The sequence below is a fragment of the Orycteropus afer genome, unplaced genomic scaffold (assembly GCF_000298275.1).
Source record: "Orycteropus afer afer isolate SDZICR_OR568_19922 unplaced genomic scaffold, OryAfe1.0 scaffold00068, whole genome shotgun sequence".
Classification (NCBI taxonomy): Eukaryota; Metazoa; Chordata; class Mammalia; order Tubulidentata; family Orycteropodidae; genus Orycteropus; species Orycteropus afer.
This window is the reverse complement of record NW_006921655.1, coordinates 9259196-9277309: the sequence shown is the minus strand read 5'-3', so window position 1 is coordinate 9277309 and position 18114 is coordinate 9259196. Positions and strand designations below refer to the sequence as shown.

Genomic DNA, 18114 nt, shown 5'->3' with positions numbered 1-18114 from the left:
TAAGAAAAAAAAAAACTCTGAGCCACACAGGTGGACAAAATTATGCTTTCATGTTAAGGGTAAAATAAATGGGGTTATTTTCTGCAGCTAACAACCAGTTTTTGCCTCTCAGTGTTTTGTGTGTATCTTAAAGGAGATGGTGGCATGTCTTATGAAATAATTAAAAAAAAAAAAAGAGGCTGAATCAAGTATACAGCATCATGGATTTATAACACTTTCATAACCAAAGTATATACTTAGAGTGTTCAAATAAAATACTTACTTTATAGCGTTACATCCTGTTCTTCACTCTAAAAATTATTTTGCCCATCCCTAAACACTTGTATTGATTTTCTATGTATCTCCTTATCATGTAGGACAAGCAACTGCCTATGAAATCATTCAATCTAATGTAAACCTTTTGTTAAGTATACATTTTAAATGATACAGATTTTAAGGACAAGATCATCATGGACTACAAATGTGTTAGTGATTTTGTCAGTTACATAACTGAATTTAAGACAACCATTTCCTCTTGTGGTCGTTCTTTAAAGTGAGTGAGTTGATGTCTTTTCCAGTGAGGAGCCTGTCTGAATGTTTTGCCACAAACTGAGCATTCAAATGGCTTCTGCCCCGCATGAATTAGATAGTGTCTTTCCAATTTAGATGGAGATCTGAAACTTTTAGAACAAACACTGCATTGGTACAGGAGGCCATCATTCCTCTCGGTCCGCCCCGAATGGCTGCAGCGACAACCATTAGCAGTCTGCTCTGATTCCAGATGTGCATTGGAGAGAGAGGGCTGTCTGTTCCTGCAGTGAGTACCAAGAATGAAATCCTCTGATTCTGCCTTCACTTTTATTTCTGATATTTGATCTGACTCTGAGACATCATATTTTTGAAAACCAAGAGCCTGAAATTTTTGGGAAGCATTAGAGTTAACATTATCACCTGGAAGATTCAAAAGTTTGTTCAAATGTTCAAATTCTACTTGGCAAAGAGATCGTCTATAAGGAATCTTTTCAATATGAGTTAATTTATGTCTTTTTAAGTGAGCTGACTGCCTAAAAGATTTCCCACAAACATTACAGCCAAAAGGCCTCTGTCCAGTATGAATTAAATAGTGTCTTTGTAGTTTGGATATAGAAGGAAATACTTTCTCACATCTGTCACAAGGACACATTTTATGTCCAGTATGTATGTTTTCACCTGGAACTGAAAAACCATACTGAAGCATTTCACAATTATCAAAGAATTCTTTACCTGATGAACCATAGATAGAAATGTCTTTATTACACACTGAATTATCCAGAGTTAACATGCTGTCTGTTGTAAGGACACCTTTCAAATTTTTCCCCACATTTTGACTCTGGAATTGCTTTTGCCAAGAAAACGGCAAAGTCAGCGTTTTTTTCTTTTTATTGCCAAATGTCTTATATGTTCCATGTTTGCCAAGAGAACCCTTAAATGATCTCTGAGTTTGTTCAGCGCTCTCCTCACCAGAAATAAGGTTGCAATTTTTTAAGAAACTGGTTTTAAATGCTCTTTTCTCAGATTGAAAGTTATCTAATTTCTTACCTCCAGCACGTCTAAGCTTGGCCAAGATTTTTTTAACAACAGTTTTATAGTTGTAGCTTCTTTTGAGCCTGCCTGGAATTTTGCCAACTCTGGCAGGCAAACACTTATGTCCATTGAGAATCTGCTCTGATTCAAAACACTCTTCACACTCTGGACATTGAAAAGGGACTATATAAATAGCGTGGACGTCAAGTGGATTATTCTCCTCAGATTCACCCATCTCAACATTTTCAAAACCATCCTGCTTTGCATTTAATTTATTAGGCAGGGGGCATGATTCTGGACTCTTTACCTTTAAAGAAACAGTCTGGAAAGTCTTCTTCCTAGTATGGATTTGTTTATGCTTCAGAAGTTTGCTTTGAATCTTAAATCCTTTTTGACAAAAACAACACTGAAAAGGCCTTTCTTCCGAATGTGTGAGTTGGTGAATTTTTAAATGAGTTGACTGTCGGAAAGATTTACTGCACAGGACACATTTAAAAGGTCTCTGACCAGTATGAATAAGTGCATGTCTATCGAGTTTTGATTGTGATGGAAACATCTTGCCACAGATTGTACATGCATGAATATTCTTTCTTCTCTTTGTAGGGTTGTATGTGGGATCAGGCTTAGAGCATGGATGTAATGGCCATCTCTCCTCTGTGGTAAAAGTTCGATATACTCCATAAACTGGCTTTTCTTGCTTGGCCTCCATCAATCTTCTGACCTGTTTAACTTCATTCTGGTAGGTTTCATTGTGAAGCTGTTGGTGCTTCACAAATGTTTTCAGATTTTTAAAGTGGCGTTGACAAATACTACATTTAAAAGGCAGATTATGAGTTAACTGATGTCTCTCCAGATGAACTAGTTGCCTAAAAGTTTTATGACACACTTCACATTCAAATGGCTTTTGACCAGTATGAATAAGGTAATGTCTAGCTAATTTTGATGGTGTTTCAAAGTGCTTGAAGCAAATATTGCACACATATGGCCTGTTTCTAGGTAGTTTGTTGGCTACTACACACTGTTGAATCTTTAGCATTTTTGAATTGTTTTCAGCCATCACATTCTTCAGTGATAAACTCTGGTGACTTCCATGACTTTCTTAAACTCCAGAGATGTCTAAAAATTAAAAATAAAAATATATTAATTAAAAAATTCTTTATTCATATGAAAATAAATAATTTATCTTGTAGGCTAAGATGTAAAGGATAAAGTAGAATCTGGACTTTTCCTGCATGTAGAAGTTAGTAACTATTTTAGAAGAATACTTTAAAATTAAAAAAATAATTTTATATATGTAATAATGAGTCTTTTAAAGATATATCTAAAAATCTACATAGTTTTAAAGCAAGAGTCTAATTAATTGAGATGCTCTATTAAAAGGGGACTCAGTTGAATTTCTTGACATTAAATAGACCTTTTATTCTAATTTTTCCAGTTCACTATCAAGTAGATTTGTCTATATTTAACTACTTTGTTTTTTTGTTATTAAAATAGTTAGAATAGAAAGGCAAAAAGTATAAGAATTAAAATATACTAAAAATAAGATGCATTTGCATTCAATTATAGAGCACTAGGGACGTGATCTGAGGAGAATGGAATGTTTCATTTATCAAAGTTGGATTTTCTTAGCCCCATTAACACTGTTTACTCTCAATTACTTCTCCTTTAGACCAACAAAGGAGCTCTGGTGGTGTAGTGCCTAAGGTATCTGACTACTAACCAGAAGGTTGGTAGTTCAAACAAACCCACCAGCTGCTCCATGGAAGCAAAACTGGGCAATCTACTTCTGTAAAGATTTACTGTCTCAGAAACCCAATGGGGGTTTCTATGAGTCAGAAGCAACCCAACGGCAGTGGGTTTGGTTTGGGTTTTTTTAGACCAACAAGGACAACACAGTCAACTGGGAGAAAATGTCCCAGAAGATTTAGGTTCAAGTTAACACTTTTTGATTTTGGTAGCAGGAAGAAGGAAAAGAAACAGATTCCTCATCTGTGAAATGCCTCATGGCCTATCTACCACACTAGGTTGTTGTAAGAATTAAAAAAAAAAAAAAAAAAAAAAAAGGCTCAAAAAAGATAATGCAAGTGAAAATGTTGGAAAACTGTAAGGCAATATATAAATGAGGGTATGATTTTAGCTCAACACTAATCAAAGTTTGAAACTTTATCCCTATCTACTTAGTAATATTTTTAGTGTTTCTGACTGAGAGACAAGGAGTTCTGGTGGTGCAGTGCCTAAGGCATTTGACTGCTAACCAGAAGGTTAGGGGTTCAAACACACCAGCTGCTCTGCAAGGAAGATAGGGCAATCTACTTCCATAAAGATTTACTGCCTCGGAAACCAAATGGCAGTCGCTATGAGTCAGAACCAACTCGATGGCAGTGAGTTTGGTTTTTAGTTTTAACTAAGAGATAACATGCTGTCTAAATTTAGTTCCTTTTATATCTCCTTTCCACTTTTTTGTGAAATTCCTAAAAGATAAGTCCTCAGGCAATGAAGTAGACAAAGAGCTAAATAACTGAAAGATGACTGGGTTCACTTGTCAGACACTATAATACAAGAATCCTTTGATTTCAGAGATAATATAAAGATAAAAATGCCTCCCTATCTGAAAACCAAACTAAATTCACTGTCATCACGAGTTGATTCTGACTCATAGCGACCCCCATTGGGTTTTCAAGGCCATAAATCTTTATGGAAGTAGATTGCCCATCTTCTTTCTCCAGAGTAGCTGGTGAGTTTGAAGCGCCAACCTTCTGGTTAGCAGTCAAATACTTTGTAAATAGGGCACATATAAAAATTGTATCCACTTTTACAACACATCCTCCCTTCTTTTATCTGAGAAGCCAATTTTCTTCTCATCCTCCCTCTCCTACTGCATTGCTCTTAAATAAGAAGTCAGAGATTAGAACAAAAAATGCTGTTCTAGTTTGTTCATTCTAATGCTGTATTTCCTTGTTGACATCAGAGTTGACAAGTCTACACCAGAAACTTCAGGTTTTCTTGCCAGGTGATTTGGCAAATATTCAAATATTGCTGTTTATTGTCTTTTCCTAGAAGGTACCTTAAATACAAACTCACAAACACACCCATACTGGCTCTTTTCAGCAATGTGAATTAAAAGCAGAAAAAAAAAAATCATAATTTGTTTAATGAGTTTCTTCTACTAGTTCCTCCACTGCAGTATTTTTCAAACTACAGGCAACTAGCTATTAATGGATTGTGATATTTACTTAATGGATCATGATGAGCATTTTTGTTTAATAAAATAGAACAGAATAGAAAATACTGGAACATATAACACATAGTAAGGATAAATATTGTCTTATCAAACTTCTGTAGAAAGAGGTTAAAAGTTTATGAATGCTATTAATAGCATACCTCTTCACACAACACTAGACCAAGGAACTCATTACAATAAGTCAGAAACTTGATCCAAAGTGGTCAAGTAGCCTACTAAGTTGATAAAGATCAAGTCCTCCAGATAAGACAGGATAACTAAGGACACCAAGTGTTCAGTTTTCAACTGACCCATATTACTTAAATATATTGACCAAATAAACAAACAAAAAGAACTAATCAGAGCCTAACAGAATAGTATGTCGCACAAATATACACAATGTAAATTAACCTGAGTACAAGTCAGTCCAGGTACTTTTCAAAAGTTCCCTTTACACCACTTACCTTTTAGAAAGACTTACATTAATACCTTTTTTGCTAACTGAAAGAAATCTGAAGATTTTTGCTTTTACAAAAAAAGGCAAAAAATAAAACTAGCATTCAGCATTTATTTTGCAGCATGCACAATGAGCAGTAAGTTAGCAGTGGAGTGACCAAGCTTCTTCCCTGGGAACTACACTCAGTTTCTCAGCATCAAAACACTATAGCTTTGAGTTGTGTTTGTCAACATTATATGTTAGTGTTATTTTAGGTTTTATGTATTATTTGGTTAAGTTATTTTTGGGGTCTAGGAACTCTCAAAATTTTTTCCTGTATAAATTAATGGTAATTGCTTCGCTTTATGCCATTTCAGCTTATGAAAGTTTTCGTAGGAGCAGTCAACTTTTAGATAACAGAAGAAACCTGTATATTAATTTATTAAACACATTTTATAAACCAGATAGATACCCATCTTAGTAACAATCCACTACTGGTGCTATAAATATGTATTTTTCATTACAATGAGTTTGAGAAATTACTAGTGAATAATTTGCAAAATCTTTAAACATACTGATCCAGAGCAAGAGTCATGAGCATTAAAATTAAGACATGAATCCTGTAAACTGCTAAGAACTTGGTAATTTACTTAATTCCTACTGAACAATTAGGTGTTGAGGTGATTAATTAGGACAATGAGCCAAACAGAAGGTAACAATCAAGTCTTTTTATTCACTTACTGTGTAAGAAAGTGGCCAAAAAAAAGAAAGATGCTGGCTCCCAGTACTTCACTTTTCCCCATGGAATAGCACTGGATGAGCACAGATGGGAATTATCTCACTGTCCCAGGGCCCTGAACAAAAGGCACCTGCCTCTTTATAGAGCAATGTAGGGTAGGGCCTAAAATTGAGGTCCAATATTATATGCTGCTTCAACATCTAGTAAAATTGGGAGGGCCTTGAATGGTCTAACCATAAGTCCCCCTCCCTACTCTGCTCCCGTGGTAAGGTCCCCTAGCCAAATAACCCTCAATCAAGGGGACCCAGGCACAGTTCTTGTTTATCTTTGAGTAGTGGATTGCAGTTCCCTGTTAGTCTGCACAGTAATTAAAACCAGCTAATCACATCTTCCTTCTTAACCACGGGCACCCCACCCTCTTGATACTACACTGTTTGATTCCCTTAGCTTCTGGCTGTTCACTCTGTTCCTAATTACAACACCCATGTGGTGTCAGTGTCCTTCTCCCCTGAGCTGTCAGTATATGTGACTAATAAACTGCGTTGATCTCATCTGTCCAGTGTCAGGTGTCATGTGTTCAGCCATGCCCATAACCCTATGGTAAGAATCCCTCCCTCACCAATGGGGTGAATGAATAGAAAGTGATTAAAATACAAGTGGCCTGGAGGAAGGGAAATGAAGAAGAGTTAGGAGTAGAAAAGTACTGAGTCAAAGTGGAGAAAAGTGATTCAGCTAAGACCCCCAAAGAGGAGGTCTTGGTGGGGGTCTCCAGGAAATGCCTCATATGTAAGGAGGCCTCTGAATGGAAGCATCCAAACCATGAACGCGTATCTGCTTATAAGCATGGTTAGGCGTGGCAGGGGTGAAAGGGGTGAGCCTTAAATATAAACTTCCTCCAGAAAAGTGCAACATGCTGGCTGTGCAGCAAGTCTGGTGTGGGGAAAGCAGCCTACTCATGAGACAAGTCAGGCAAAGTCTTAACTGCCTACGGTTCACCTAACTGATCACACATAGAATTTTAGCCTAGAGCCAGATGCCTCAATTCCTATTGCATGTCTCTCTTTCCCTTTAATAAACCTTTCTGTGGAATACTCCTGAAAAAAAAAAAAATCCCACACTAGAAACTACACACATGACAACAGGAACTGGCCACCTACAGTTCCTATGCAAAAAAGCATCTACAGCTGATGACCACTAGTACTAATATTACAATGACTTGCCTCTTCAGGTAGGAAAGCACTTATTGGGATCCCTATATTGTTAAAATCACTAGTGGAAAGTAGTGACCTCATCTCCTACTTAGAAGCGACAGCTTAGAGATCCCTACCCCTCCAACTGCAGTTCTCCATGTACTTACACTAGGGTACACATTCATAGAGCTCCAAATCATCTTTCAACTGGTTTTCTGACCTCTCTCTTTTTTTTTTTTGCCAATAACATTTAAAAGACAAACCGAAGACTGTAATTTTTACTAAGTTAAGCTGAAAATTAAAAAAATATATATATAGTAAATCTGCTCAATGGTTGGACCAGAAAATTATGACAACGGCAAGACATGTTTCTAGAAGATCCTAAAAACTGACCTCACTGAAATCCAGTTTTAACTAACAGCATTCAAACGAAGAAAGGGTATTACAAAAGTAAATACACATGCAAGGAAAGATCTAAGAGAAACTTAGAAAACTTTCACTTGGGGAGTAATCTCTGGTAGCATTTATTACAGCCTTTCCCTCAAATTTCTTCTCCATTCTCTTCTGCCCACTCACGTGGCCTTGAACCTTCACCCCTCCCTCTTAGTGGAACTGCACTGGGCAGCGGACCCAGACAGCTCGCCCTAATCGCTCACAGACAGTAAGCACCTAGGGGTCGGACTTAAGTCCAAAGACCGCAAAATCCCACAACGGGAAAGGAAGGTCAAGGGTGAAACTGCTTTGGCTGAAGCAAGGGAAATAAAACTGCCATATGTGATACAACCCTCAACACTGAAAAAGCATTCCTTCTGCACCTTCCTGTCAGATTCCCGCTTCCCGTGACATGCACTCAAGAGGCGGAGAGATGAGAAGGAGCTGAGGTCGCAACCGAACCGTTGTGGGCCGCCGGGCAACTTGGCAGTATCGAGGCAGGCCTTACTCTCCCCGAGGGTCTCCCCACCTCGCACCCGGGTTCCTGAATTCCTCCTCACGCACCTGAAGCTGGCAGTGACCCGGCAGCCGCGCATCTCAGGGCACAGACGCGACGAACGCAGCGAGACCAAGTCCGCAAGGCTGGCGCGGCGACGCCCTAAGTGCGCAGGCGCAGCTCTTAGGTGCTCCTTGGAATGTGGTCCGGCTAGAAACAGTCTCGTTAGTCCCACTTTGGGGCCGCGTGGCTTCAGGGCGCGAGGAAAAGGCGTTTAGACCGTTACTGGTGAACCACAAACCTTAATGCAACTCACTTCTCACTGTAATTGCGGGGGCGAGTAAATTAGCATGCTTAAGGGTGCGTTTTCCATCTTATCTCTAAACCTCAACTAACATGTAACCTGGGCCGCTGGACTCAAGGCCTAACTGGAAACTAGCCAGTCCACGTTCAAAACGCCCTTAGTTCTGCCTAACGCAGAGGGCTGGTAATAAAATGCCATGTATCAAGGACTTTATGTGCCATGATTGACCTGAGCACTGAGTAGTTTTTGAGAGCTTAAGATCAGAGGCACTTGTGTGTAAATAAAGCAGTCTGAAAGTGGAGACAGCTCCCATTTTAGAGTCTTGATATGAGTCTAGAATCAATGTTGAATATTAAAGCTGCCTTTACTAATAGCAGTTCCTCTAACTTTGATGCTGACCATATGTCCTACAGGTCTCTAGGTCTCTGAGGTCTGGCAGGTGCAAGATACCACAATCTGCTCCCAGAGGGGCTTTCCACTATGGTTAAACAGATGCAAGATGTGATAACTTATATCTGGAACATTCTGATGCACAGCATTATACTGAGGTAGTGTCTGTACAGATATCAATCTGTATGCTGAGCAAATAATTTGAGAAGCTGGAGTATAAGAAGAACGTGACATCAGGATTGGAGGAAGGCTTATTAATAACTTGTGATACGCAGATGACACAACTTTGCTTGCTGAAAGTGAGGATGACTTAGAGCACTTACTGATGAATATTAAAGACTACAGTATATTAAATATTACAGAATATTAAGACTACTGTAAGTCTACAGTATGGATTAAAACCTCAATATAAAGAAAACAAAACTCCTCACAACTGGACAAACAGGCAGCATCATGATAGATGGAAAAAAGATTAAAGTTGTCGAAGACTAAATATTACTTGGTTCTAAAATCAACACCAATGGAAGCAGTAGTCAAGACATCAAAAGACATTGTATTGGGCAAATCTGTTGCAAAAGACCTCTTTCAAGCGCTGAAGAGCAAAGACATCTCCTTGAAGATTAGGAGGCACCTAACCCAAGCCATGGTATTTTCAGTTGCCTCATTTGCATGTGAGAGCTGGACAATGAATAAGGAAGACTGAAGAAGAGTTGATGCTTTTGAGTTGTGGTGTGGGCAAAAAATCCTGAAAGTACCGTGGACTGCTAAAAGAACTAACAAATCTGTCCTGGAGGAAGTGCAGCCCCAATGCTCCTTGGAAGTGAGATGGCCAGACTTCATCTCACCTCCTTTGGTCGTGTTGTCAGAAGGGACCATTCTCTGGAAAAGGATGTCATGCTTGGTAAAGTGGAGGGTCAATGAAGGAGGGGAAGACCCTTAAGATGGATTGACACAGTGACTGCAGCGATAGGCTCAAGTATAGTAGGGATCATGAGGCTGGCAAAGGACAGGGCACTGTTTCGTTCTGTTGTACACAAGGTTGCTATGAGTTGGAGATGACTCAATGGCATGTAACAGCAGCAACAACAACAATCTCTATGGAAGTAGATTGCCCAGTCTCCCTTCCGAGGAGTGGCTGGTGGTTTTGAACCACCAGCCTTCTGGTTAGCAGTCAAATGCCTTAAGCACTATGCCACCAGAGCTCCCACCCATAGACCTCTGTAGATCAAAAACCAGTTGCTCTCGAGTCAGTTCCCGCTCAGGATGACTTCATGTGTTTCAAAGTACGTAATAAAATGAGTTCCTTTATATGGACTTTTGCTTTGGTTCTTTGGAAAAACAGCTTGACAGATTTTTTTTTCCCCTAAACTCTGAGGAGTTACCTTTGTCCTAGTTTTCTACCCCAGAAGGTTTATTACTTGTGCCCAAGTTGATTTCTTGGGTAAGCTGTAAACAACTTGAGGTTTTTTACTTTTTATCTCTCCCTGGGCTGCAGCCTGCCCTGATTGGTCTATTTTACGGATCTTTCAAGGATTGGCAATGTCCTCATGCAAATGAAGTAACTATAACCTGCTATGCAAATGAAGTGTCTATGGCCTACAGAGAAGAAATTGGTCAGTTCATGGCCTTAGTGGAAGGACCATACCTTGAAACTGACCAAGAGTTTGCTTCTATAGTCATGTACCGCATAACATCTGTTCAGGCAACATCTGACTGCACGTATGTCTGTGGTCCCATAAGGTTAGAAGAGTTCAGAAATCCTGGCTGGAGAATGGGACATAGTGAACTTTTTACATGCAATGTGTGTATCTCATGCCTCTTGTATACAAAGTGAATGGGCTGCCAACTATATAATGGTATGTGTATATAATCCATAATACATATACTTGATAGTAATAACAAACACTGGTGGTACTGGCTTATGTATGTACTGTACTTTCTATCTAAAACATTTACTGTATAACAGTGTATACTTTGACTCATAGGTAGCAGCATCCAATCTCATGTATGATGCAACTCTTTGGTATTGTAGCATTATTTGTTTAATTTTCCTTTGAAAATTATATTTAAATCATGGTTCGCAAAGGCAGCAAAACCAGATCTAGTGATAGCAGCAACAGAGGCAAAAGAGAAGTTTCAATTTGGAGGTGAAACAAAGGTTATTAAACAACATGAAAATGGAAAAGCAGTGAATGCTATTGTTCAAGATATAGGCATATCGCACTCAACAATCACAATGATCCTCAAAAACAAAGGAATTCCCAAGTTGTTAAAGGACTGGCTGCACCAAAAGCTACAAGGCTAATGAAATGCAAGGAGGAACTATATCAGATATGGAGAAACTGCTAATGAGATGGATTGAGGATCAAGCAAAGCATATTCCTCTCAGCACATTGACAATTACTGCTAAGGCATGAAGCTTATTCAAGATGCTTAAAAAAAAGCAAGACCAGATTATTATATGTTGTTTGCACAATGTCCAAATCACATAATGTCTTTTTTCACAGAACATATCGTGGACATTAAGTGGTGTGACTGTATATGCAGCCAACTCCACAGAAGTAGGCAGACAGAAAGAGAGGGAAGAAAAAGCAGGCAAGGAGAAAAGCAAGAGAGCCAAAAAGAGAGAAGAAGAGAGGAGGCAAGAAGCCTGACACAGGTCAAGGGCTGTAACACTGTGGACAGCAAGAAGCTTAGAAGAGGCCCCATGACAGAGCCAGGGTGACAGGCTCAGAAAGGCCCCTGCAGCAGAGTCATTGGTGAAGACAAAAACCTGCTGCTAGGAATACAGCAAATAGAATTGAACAAAATTGCTACACTGGCTATGAGCTTGGTTGGTTAGCAGTGGAGAGAGCAACGGCAGGGAGGTGGAAGGCAGAGAGGCCTGTATGGCTGAGAAGTGGCATGCATGGCCAAAAGGAGGCCTGTCTTGGGAGGGGCTGAGAGGAGGCCTATCCTCTGAGAGCCAGGGCCTGTTCTCAGGGACCTAGAGGAGACCTGTCCTCAGTGGGCTGTTAGGAGACCTGCATGGCTGAGAGGGGCATGCAGTGCTGACAAAAGGGCCTGCTTTCTTGCACAGCCAGGGGAGCTGAGAAAGCTGTCCTGCACTGAAGAAGGGAGGGATGTGCTCTCCACTTTGGGGAGCCTTCTAGGCTTTGCCTACATTCTTCCTGATCCTGATCTTGAGTTGTAGTCTGTTGCTTCCTTAATAAACTGCTTAGTAAGTGTGGTCTGTGAGTTCTATGCAACAGATTATTGAACCCAGAAGAGAAGTAAGAGTGCTATGGGGTGGGGTGGGAAGACAGTTGGTGTAAGAGTTGGTAAAAAGGTTGGAGAGGAGAGGTATTTCTGACCTCCATCTCATAAAGATCAGTCTTGGGCTGATCTTGATTTGCATTATCTTTCTGATGTTAGTCAGTGCTAATACTACCATTTTACAGAGTAGAACTGTGCTCCACAGGGTTTTCAATGGCTGTGATCTTTTGAAAGTAGATAGGCAAGACTTTCTTCTGAAATGCATCTGTGTGGATTTGAACCACCAATCTTTCAGTTAGTAGTCAAGTGCTTAACTATTTGTGCAGCCCAGGTATTCCATGTAGACATAAGGCAGGATCAAAGGTTGTAGTACAGTAAGAGACTTAGGTCTCTAATGATGTACCACCCTACTCTGCTACAGTACTATCTTACTTCCAAATAGGATCACATTTATGGGTACAGGGGTTAGGGCTTCAATATGTATTTTGGAGATACACAGTCCAATCCACAGTAGGGTGTGCTTTTGTGGGAAGGATAAAGGAAGCAAGGAGAGGCAGTAGGCACAATGAGAGAGGGCATAACAAATCAAAAACCATGAGTATTTCAGTATTGCTGAAATGTAAAGTATAGGCTTTGGAGGGTGGGAGAATGGCAGGAGAGTCAGAAACTCATTCAAAAAATAAGTTTGGAGCATTAACTACTCACCAGGCGCTTTGCAAGAAGCTTGGATAAGTCTTCAGTGCCTTGCAAAGGTTTTTTTTTTTTTTTTTTCTTCTTTTAGTTTAGTAACCAAACCACCAAACTCACTGTTGAGTCAGATCTGACTCATAGTGACCCCTCCTTGTGTTTCTGAGGCAGTATCACTAAGGAAGTAGATTGCCCAATCTTCTTTCTGAGGAGTGGCTGGTGGGTTCGAATCACCAGCCTTCTGGTTAGTAGTCAAACACCTTAGGCAGTTTAGTAGGCAGTGGGAAATTATTGAAGAATTTTGAGTAAAGTTGTGGCATGTCTACATTTGTGTGTTAAAAACCCCACTCAGAAGCAATATGGATAATGAAATGGAGGGGACAAAATTAGAATAGGCAATCTGTTGGCTGTGGGCTCCCTACTCTTCAAATATTTGGGTACTTAACCCCCCAGCCACTCCTCGGAAGGAAGGTTGGGCAATCCTACTTCCGTAGTGATAATGCCTTGGAAACCCAAGGAGGGGTCGCTATGAGTCAGGTTTGACTCGACGGCACATAACAACAACAACAACAGGTGAAAATCCAATTCTGTGGCTGTGAAAGCCTTCATGGTGCATGTGAGTTCCTGCAGTCTGCTCCTATTACTGTCTTCCTGTGTAGTACTTAACCTCAAGGGCTATCTACTGCCTTTTTAGCAATAACACATTGAATATTGAACCTGGATTCTTTATCAGTTTCTAGAAAAAAATCTACTCATATTAAGTTATTTATTTTTTAAATTTTATTGAAGATTTAGGAGTCACTAGGGAATAAGGCTTCCACTGAAAGGGTCTGGAATTTGGGACAACTCAGCCATTCTACCTCTCTTATCTCCCCTCTCTCCCCATCTCCCTCCATTTGTAGAGTAAACCAACGAAACCATCTGCTTCCCTCCTGAAGCATAGTTCACCAAAATCTGGATCCATCAGGTATCAGCTTCTACCTGCAATTATCAAATAAGTTTTCCAACAAAGACAACTCTCCATTTCTAAAAGGATTGTGCTGAATAAAATCCTCTTCTTCTCATTATATGGTCCTTCCAGAAAAATACCTGCAGCCTCTTGTATGTTTTGCTATATAACTTCTGAGGGCAGGATGGCGAAGCAAGGGGTGGAGGTGAATTGAGATAAAAGGTACAGCACAATATAGTTGTATATTATTTATGGCAATTGGACCACACCTCTCTCAAAGGGTTGCTCCATTTGTGACAATGCCACTTGGATTTCTGAGCCTAGTTAGGTAGCAGTATCCCATACCAAGAGGGAGTGGAGAGCTATGTTATCTACAAAGCTCTTGTGCTTATGGGGTCAAAAGAGCTTGACACTGTGCCTCTGCCTGTTTCTGGATCTTAATTTCTGGAGGATAGTGATAGGATCCTTCTCACAGGTGCATTCTACCACAAAATGCCCATCTGTAGGAGAGCCAGAATAGAAAGGCAGGGATTTGCATTCTCAGTCCCACACCCATGTGGTGCTGTGGGTTTAAAATCTGTCTCTGGTGGCTGCAAAGTTCAGAGGGTAAATAGCTGAGAGAATACCAATGTCCTGTTTAGGGCCTGGCTTCTCAATTAAATAGGAAATAGTACAGCAGTCCCTGGGTTTTGAATGAGATTCATTCCTAAGTGTGTCTTTAAATCAAATTTGTATGTAAGTTGAAACAGGTGCAAGTGATTCTTATCTAGCCTTACTTTAGTGCAAGTAAAGGCTTGAAGATTTTTTCAATGATTTGAAAGCTGCACGTGCAGCAAGTGAAGATTACTGCAATGACAAATTTGTTGTGAGTAGGGGTTGATTCAATCATTTCAAAATGAGGGGAAATTTATATAACATTAAAGGGCAAGTGGGTGTTGTCAATAAGTTGGCTGTTTGGATGTAACTGGGGACTGCTTGTGATCTCAGTTTCTTAAGACTCCAGGGCTTTATCTGGTGTGCCTTCTGACCCAAAGTAAACAAAAAACAAACTCACTGCCATTGAGTCGTTGCTTACTCATGTTGTTGTTGCTGTTATGTGCCCTAGAGTCAGACCCAACTCATAGCAACAACTTGGGTTTCCAAGGCAGTATCTCTGTGGAAGTAGATGCCTAATCTTCCTTCCAAGGAGTGGCTGGTGGATTTGAACTACCAACCTTCTGCGTAGCAGTCATGTGCCTTAAGCACTACACCACCAGAGCTTCTTTCTGACTCATAGCAACCCCCAATGGGTTTCCGAGGCTGTAAATCTTTACAGAAGTAGATTGCCCCGCCTTCCTTCCATGGAGCTGTTGGAAACCCATTTATGCCATATCTGAACTCAGGGTAGATGAATTTTATCTCCATAACTGCCAGCCCTTGTACACCGGACTGGTGTTTGACCATTTTCTTGAATAGTCAGTTTCCCCCTTTTCCTCATCTTGAGTAACCTCTTTAAGAACAAAAGTTGGAGAGGATATCTCAGATTTTCACAGGACCTTCTGAGCTTCTCCTATAATGCTTTGCTGTAAATTTCTCCAATAGCAACATGCTCCAACAAGCTTAATTTTTCTAAACTGCTTTCCAATAGCTATGTGGAATGGTTTGCTGCAAAAGCTTCTTAAGTGCTAAGGTATAAGCAAAGGTCATTTCTCCTTTTGGCTGTTATACTGTCAAAGACCTGATTTATAAATGTAAGCACTTCACCACATTGTCACGTATTGTTGAGCATTCAGGTACCCCAGTATATCTCCAGAGAGATACATTGGCTTTGAGACCACCTATATTCATGATTCTATATTCTGAAAACCTTTCATTAATTATTATTCACAATCCAACTGCCATTTATCTAACATTTAAGGGGCATGTAAAAATCCTCCTTTCTTCATTACCTGAAAAATGTCTTTAATTCTGGTGGGATATAGCGTTCACAAGGAATCCTAATTGTTGTTGTTGTTGCTGTTAGTTGTTGTTGAGTTGGTTCTGATCATGGATAACAGAACAAAACAAAACATTGTCTCATCCTTCTCCATTTTCCTGATTGTTGTGGCTATTGTGTCAATCCATCTCATTGAGAGTTTCCCTCATTTTAGTTGATCCTCTACTTTACAGGGAGCTCTGGTGGTGTAGGGCCTAAAGCATTTGACTCCTAACCAGAGGATTAATCTTTCCTGATGACATGTTCAAGCTTGGTATCTAATCCACAAGGGATCTTGTTGAGTGGAAGAAGTAGGCATAATAGGAATCCATAATCAGCCCAAATATTTTCATTCATTCTTTTAACAAACATCTACTGAGGCTATCATACACCCTCAGAAAAACAAGATAGACAGAATCAATCCTTCCTCTTATGGCACCTACATTCTGATAGTAATGGTGGTGGGAAAGATAGAAAATAAATAATGAATACGCAGATAATATCTGGTGATGATAAGAGTGAAGACAAGGTGATGTGTGATAGAATAGTGAGGTGTTGGGGAAGCATCTTTGGATTAAGTGGTTATGGAAGGAGGGTGCTGTAGCATCTGAACTGAAACCTGATGAACAGAAAGGCTATCTATTCACTTTTTCAGCAATAACACATTGAGTGTAGAACTTAGCTTCTTAGTTTTCCGGAAAACAGACTACATCTAGTGATGCGAAGGTCAATGGGAAGAATGTTTTAGGCAGATGTTATGGCCAGTGCAAAGGCCCTCAGGCAGAAATGACCTTGTTATGTTTAAGGATCAGGTAGAAGGGCTGTGGCTCAAGAACAGCAAGCAAGGGGCAAGTGGTGCAAAAGGAAAGGAACTCAGAGAGGTGATAGGAGTCAGAGCCTATGCAGCCTTGTAAACCACAGTGAAGACTTTAGATTTTATTTTAGATGCAGTAGGATGCATTTGGAAGGCTTTAAGAAGGAAAACGGTCTGATTTACATTTTAAAATGATCCCCACTGCTGCCATGCTAGAGTGGTAGGGATGTGGAGGATATATATTGTGTCAGTTTATCTAAACTGGAATCATATTTCCTAAGATCCACTTCTCTGCTTGGCCCAGCGTTTTTGAGCATCACTAGAGGCATTTTTGCACACTATTTGGAAGGCACAAGTGAAGCAGTAGACTAGTGTTCATATACTTGGGAGGGTGGAGCTAACTGTGCTAATCTGCTGCTTACTTTGTGGGCCAGGGGTAACAGCCTGCTGCAGCTTCTTCAGTCCTGCCAAACTCTCTTCTTCAGTGACTCAGATTCCTAGCTTAGGCGCTTATTTAGCTCCATGACTAAGAACTCCCCAAATTGTGTAATGTCAAAGTCCTATAATAAATTCACACATACACACACACACACACACACACGAACATGTTTTTGTGGGCCATCAAGTCAATTCCAACTCATAATGACTCTATAGTAAACTGAGTAGAACTGCCTAATAGAGTTTCCTGGACTGTAATCTTTATGGAAGCATATCCCCAGGTCTTTTCTCCTGCAGAGCCACTGGTGGATTCAAACTGCCAGCCTTTTGGTTAGCAGTCAAGCATTAACTATTGTCCCACCAAACCAAACCAAACCAAACCAAACCAAACCAGGGCTCCTTATATGAACACACACACACACACACACACATACATATATATGTAATAAATGCATACATATGCATTTATTTTCTACATAGGAATTGAATGCATGTATGTGTATATGTGTGATAGTTGGAGCTGTGTGTCAACTTGGCTGGACCCCAGTTCTGTGTGGTTGTTCCCATGATGGGGTCAGATGACTGTGTTCTGAGTGGCCAGTCTGCCCAAGGGGAGTTCCCCTAGGGGTGTGGCCTGCTTCCAAGATATCCAGGGACATCCTGGGAAGAGACACATTCTTTGAGGGATTGGAACCCTGGTGTGCGGACTACAGACTTCCATGAGTAAGCAGCCCACCGCTGGGCCTGGAGATCTTGGATTCGTCTTTTGTTGGAGTCAACAACCAGTGTACTGCCTGCCAGCCTTGAATTTCTCGGCCCCCTGTGCTTACGGAAGCTAAGGCTGCCGCCAGCCCGTTTCCTCCGGAGACTTGGACTTGTCGGCTTCTATACGCTTGTGAGCCATTTTCCTAAGATTCTCTCTCTCTCTCTCTAAATATATATATACACTTTGCTGGTTTTTGTGTTTCTCTAGAGAACCCAATCTAACACAATATGTATATAAATATATGAACTTATTATAGTGCTTTGACCTTACACAACTGCAGAAATCTCAGGCCATGTATATTTGTGGAAGAAATAGCTTATTGTCCTTCAATTTCTCTTGCCATCTTACTTTGTAAGATATCTTCCACTTTTAGCTGGTCACTTGGCCTCCTGAGATAAAGAATACACCTTCCAGCCTTCCGTGCAGCTAAGCATAGCTCTGCAGTTATATTCTGTTTGTAAGGGGAAGTAGTGGGTGCAATTTCCTGGACATGTCCTTAAAG

At 40.3% G+C, this 18114-nt stretch overlaps 1 protein-coding gene across 1 annotated transcript in view; it reads right to left on the bottom strand.

Moving 5' to 3' along the window:
- Positions 1–481: 481 nt before the first annotated feature.
- ZNF770 (zinc finger protein 770) overlaps positions 482–18114 on the bottom strand; it is a 78485-nt gene continuing 60852 nt past the window's right edge. The window contains exons 3-4 of the mRNA XM_007940475.2: positions 7912–8305; positions 482–2640 (exon numbers count right to left, since the gene is read on the bottom strand). Of these exons, the coding sequence (XP_007938666.2) occupies positions 482–2640; positions 7912–8305 (2553 nt within the window). The remainder of the gene's footprint in view (positions 2641–7911; positions 8306–18114) is intronic.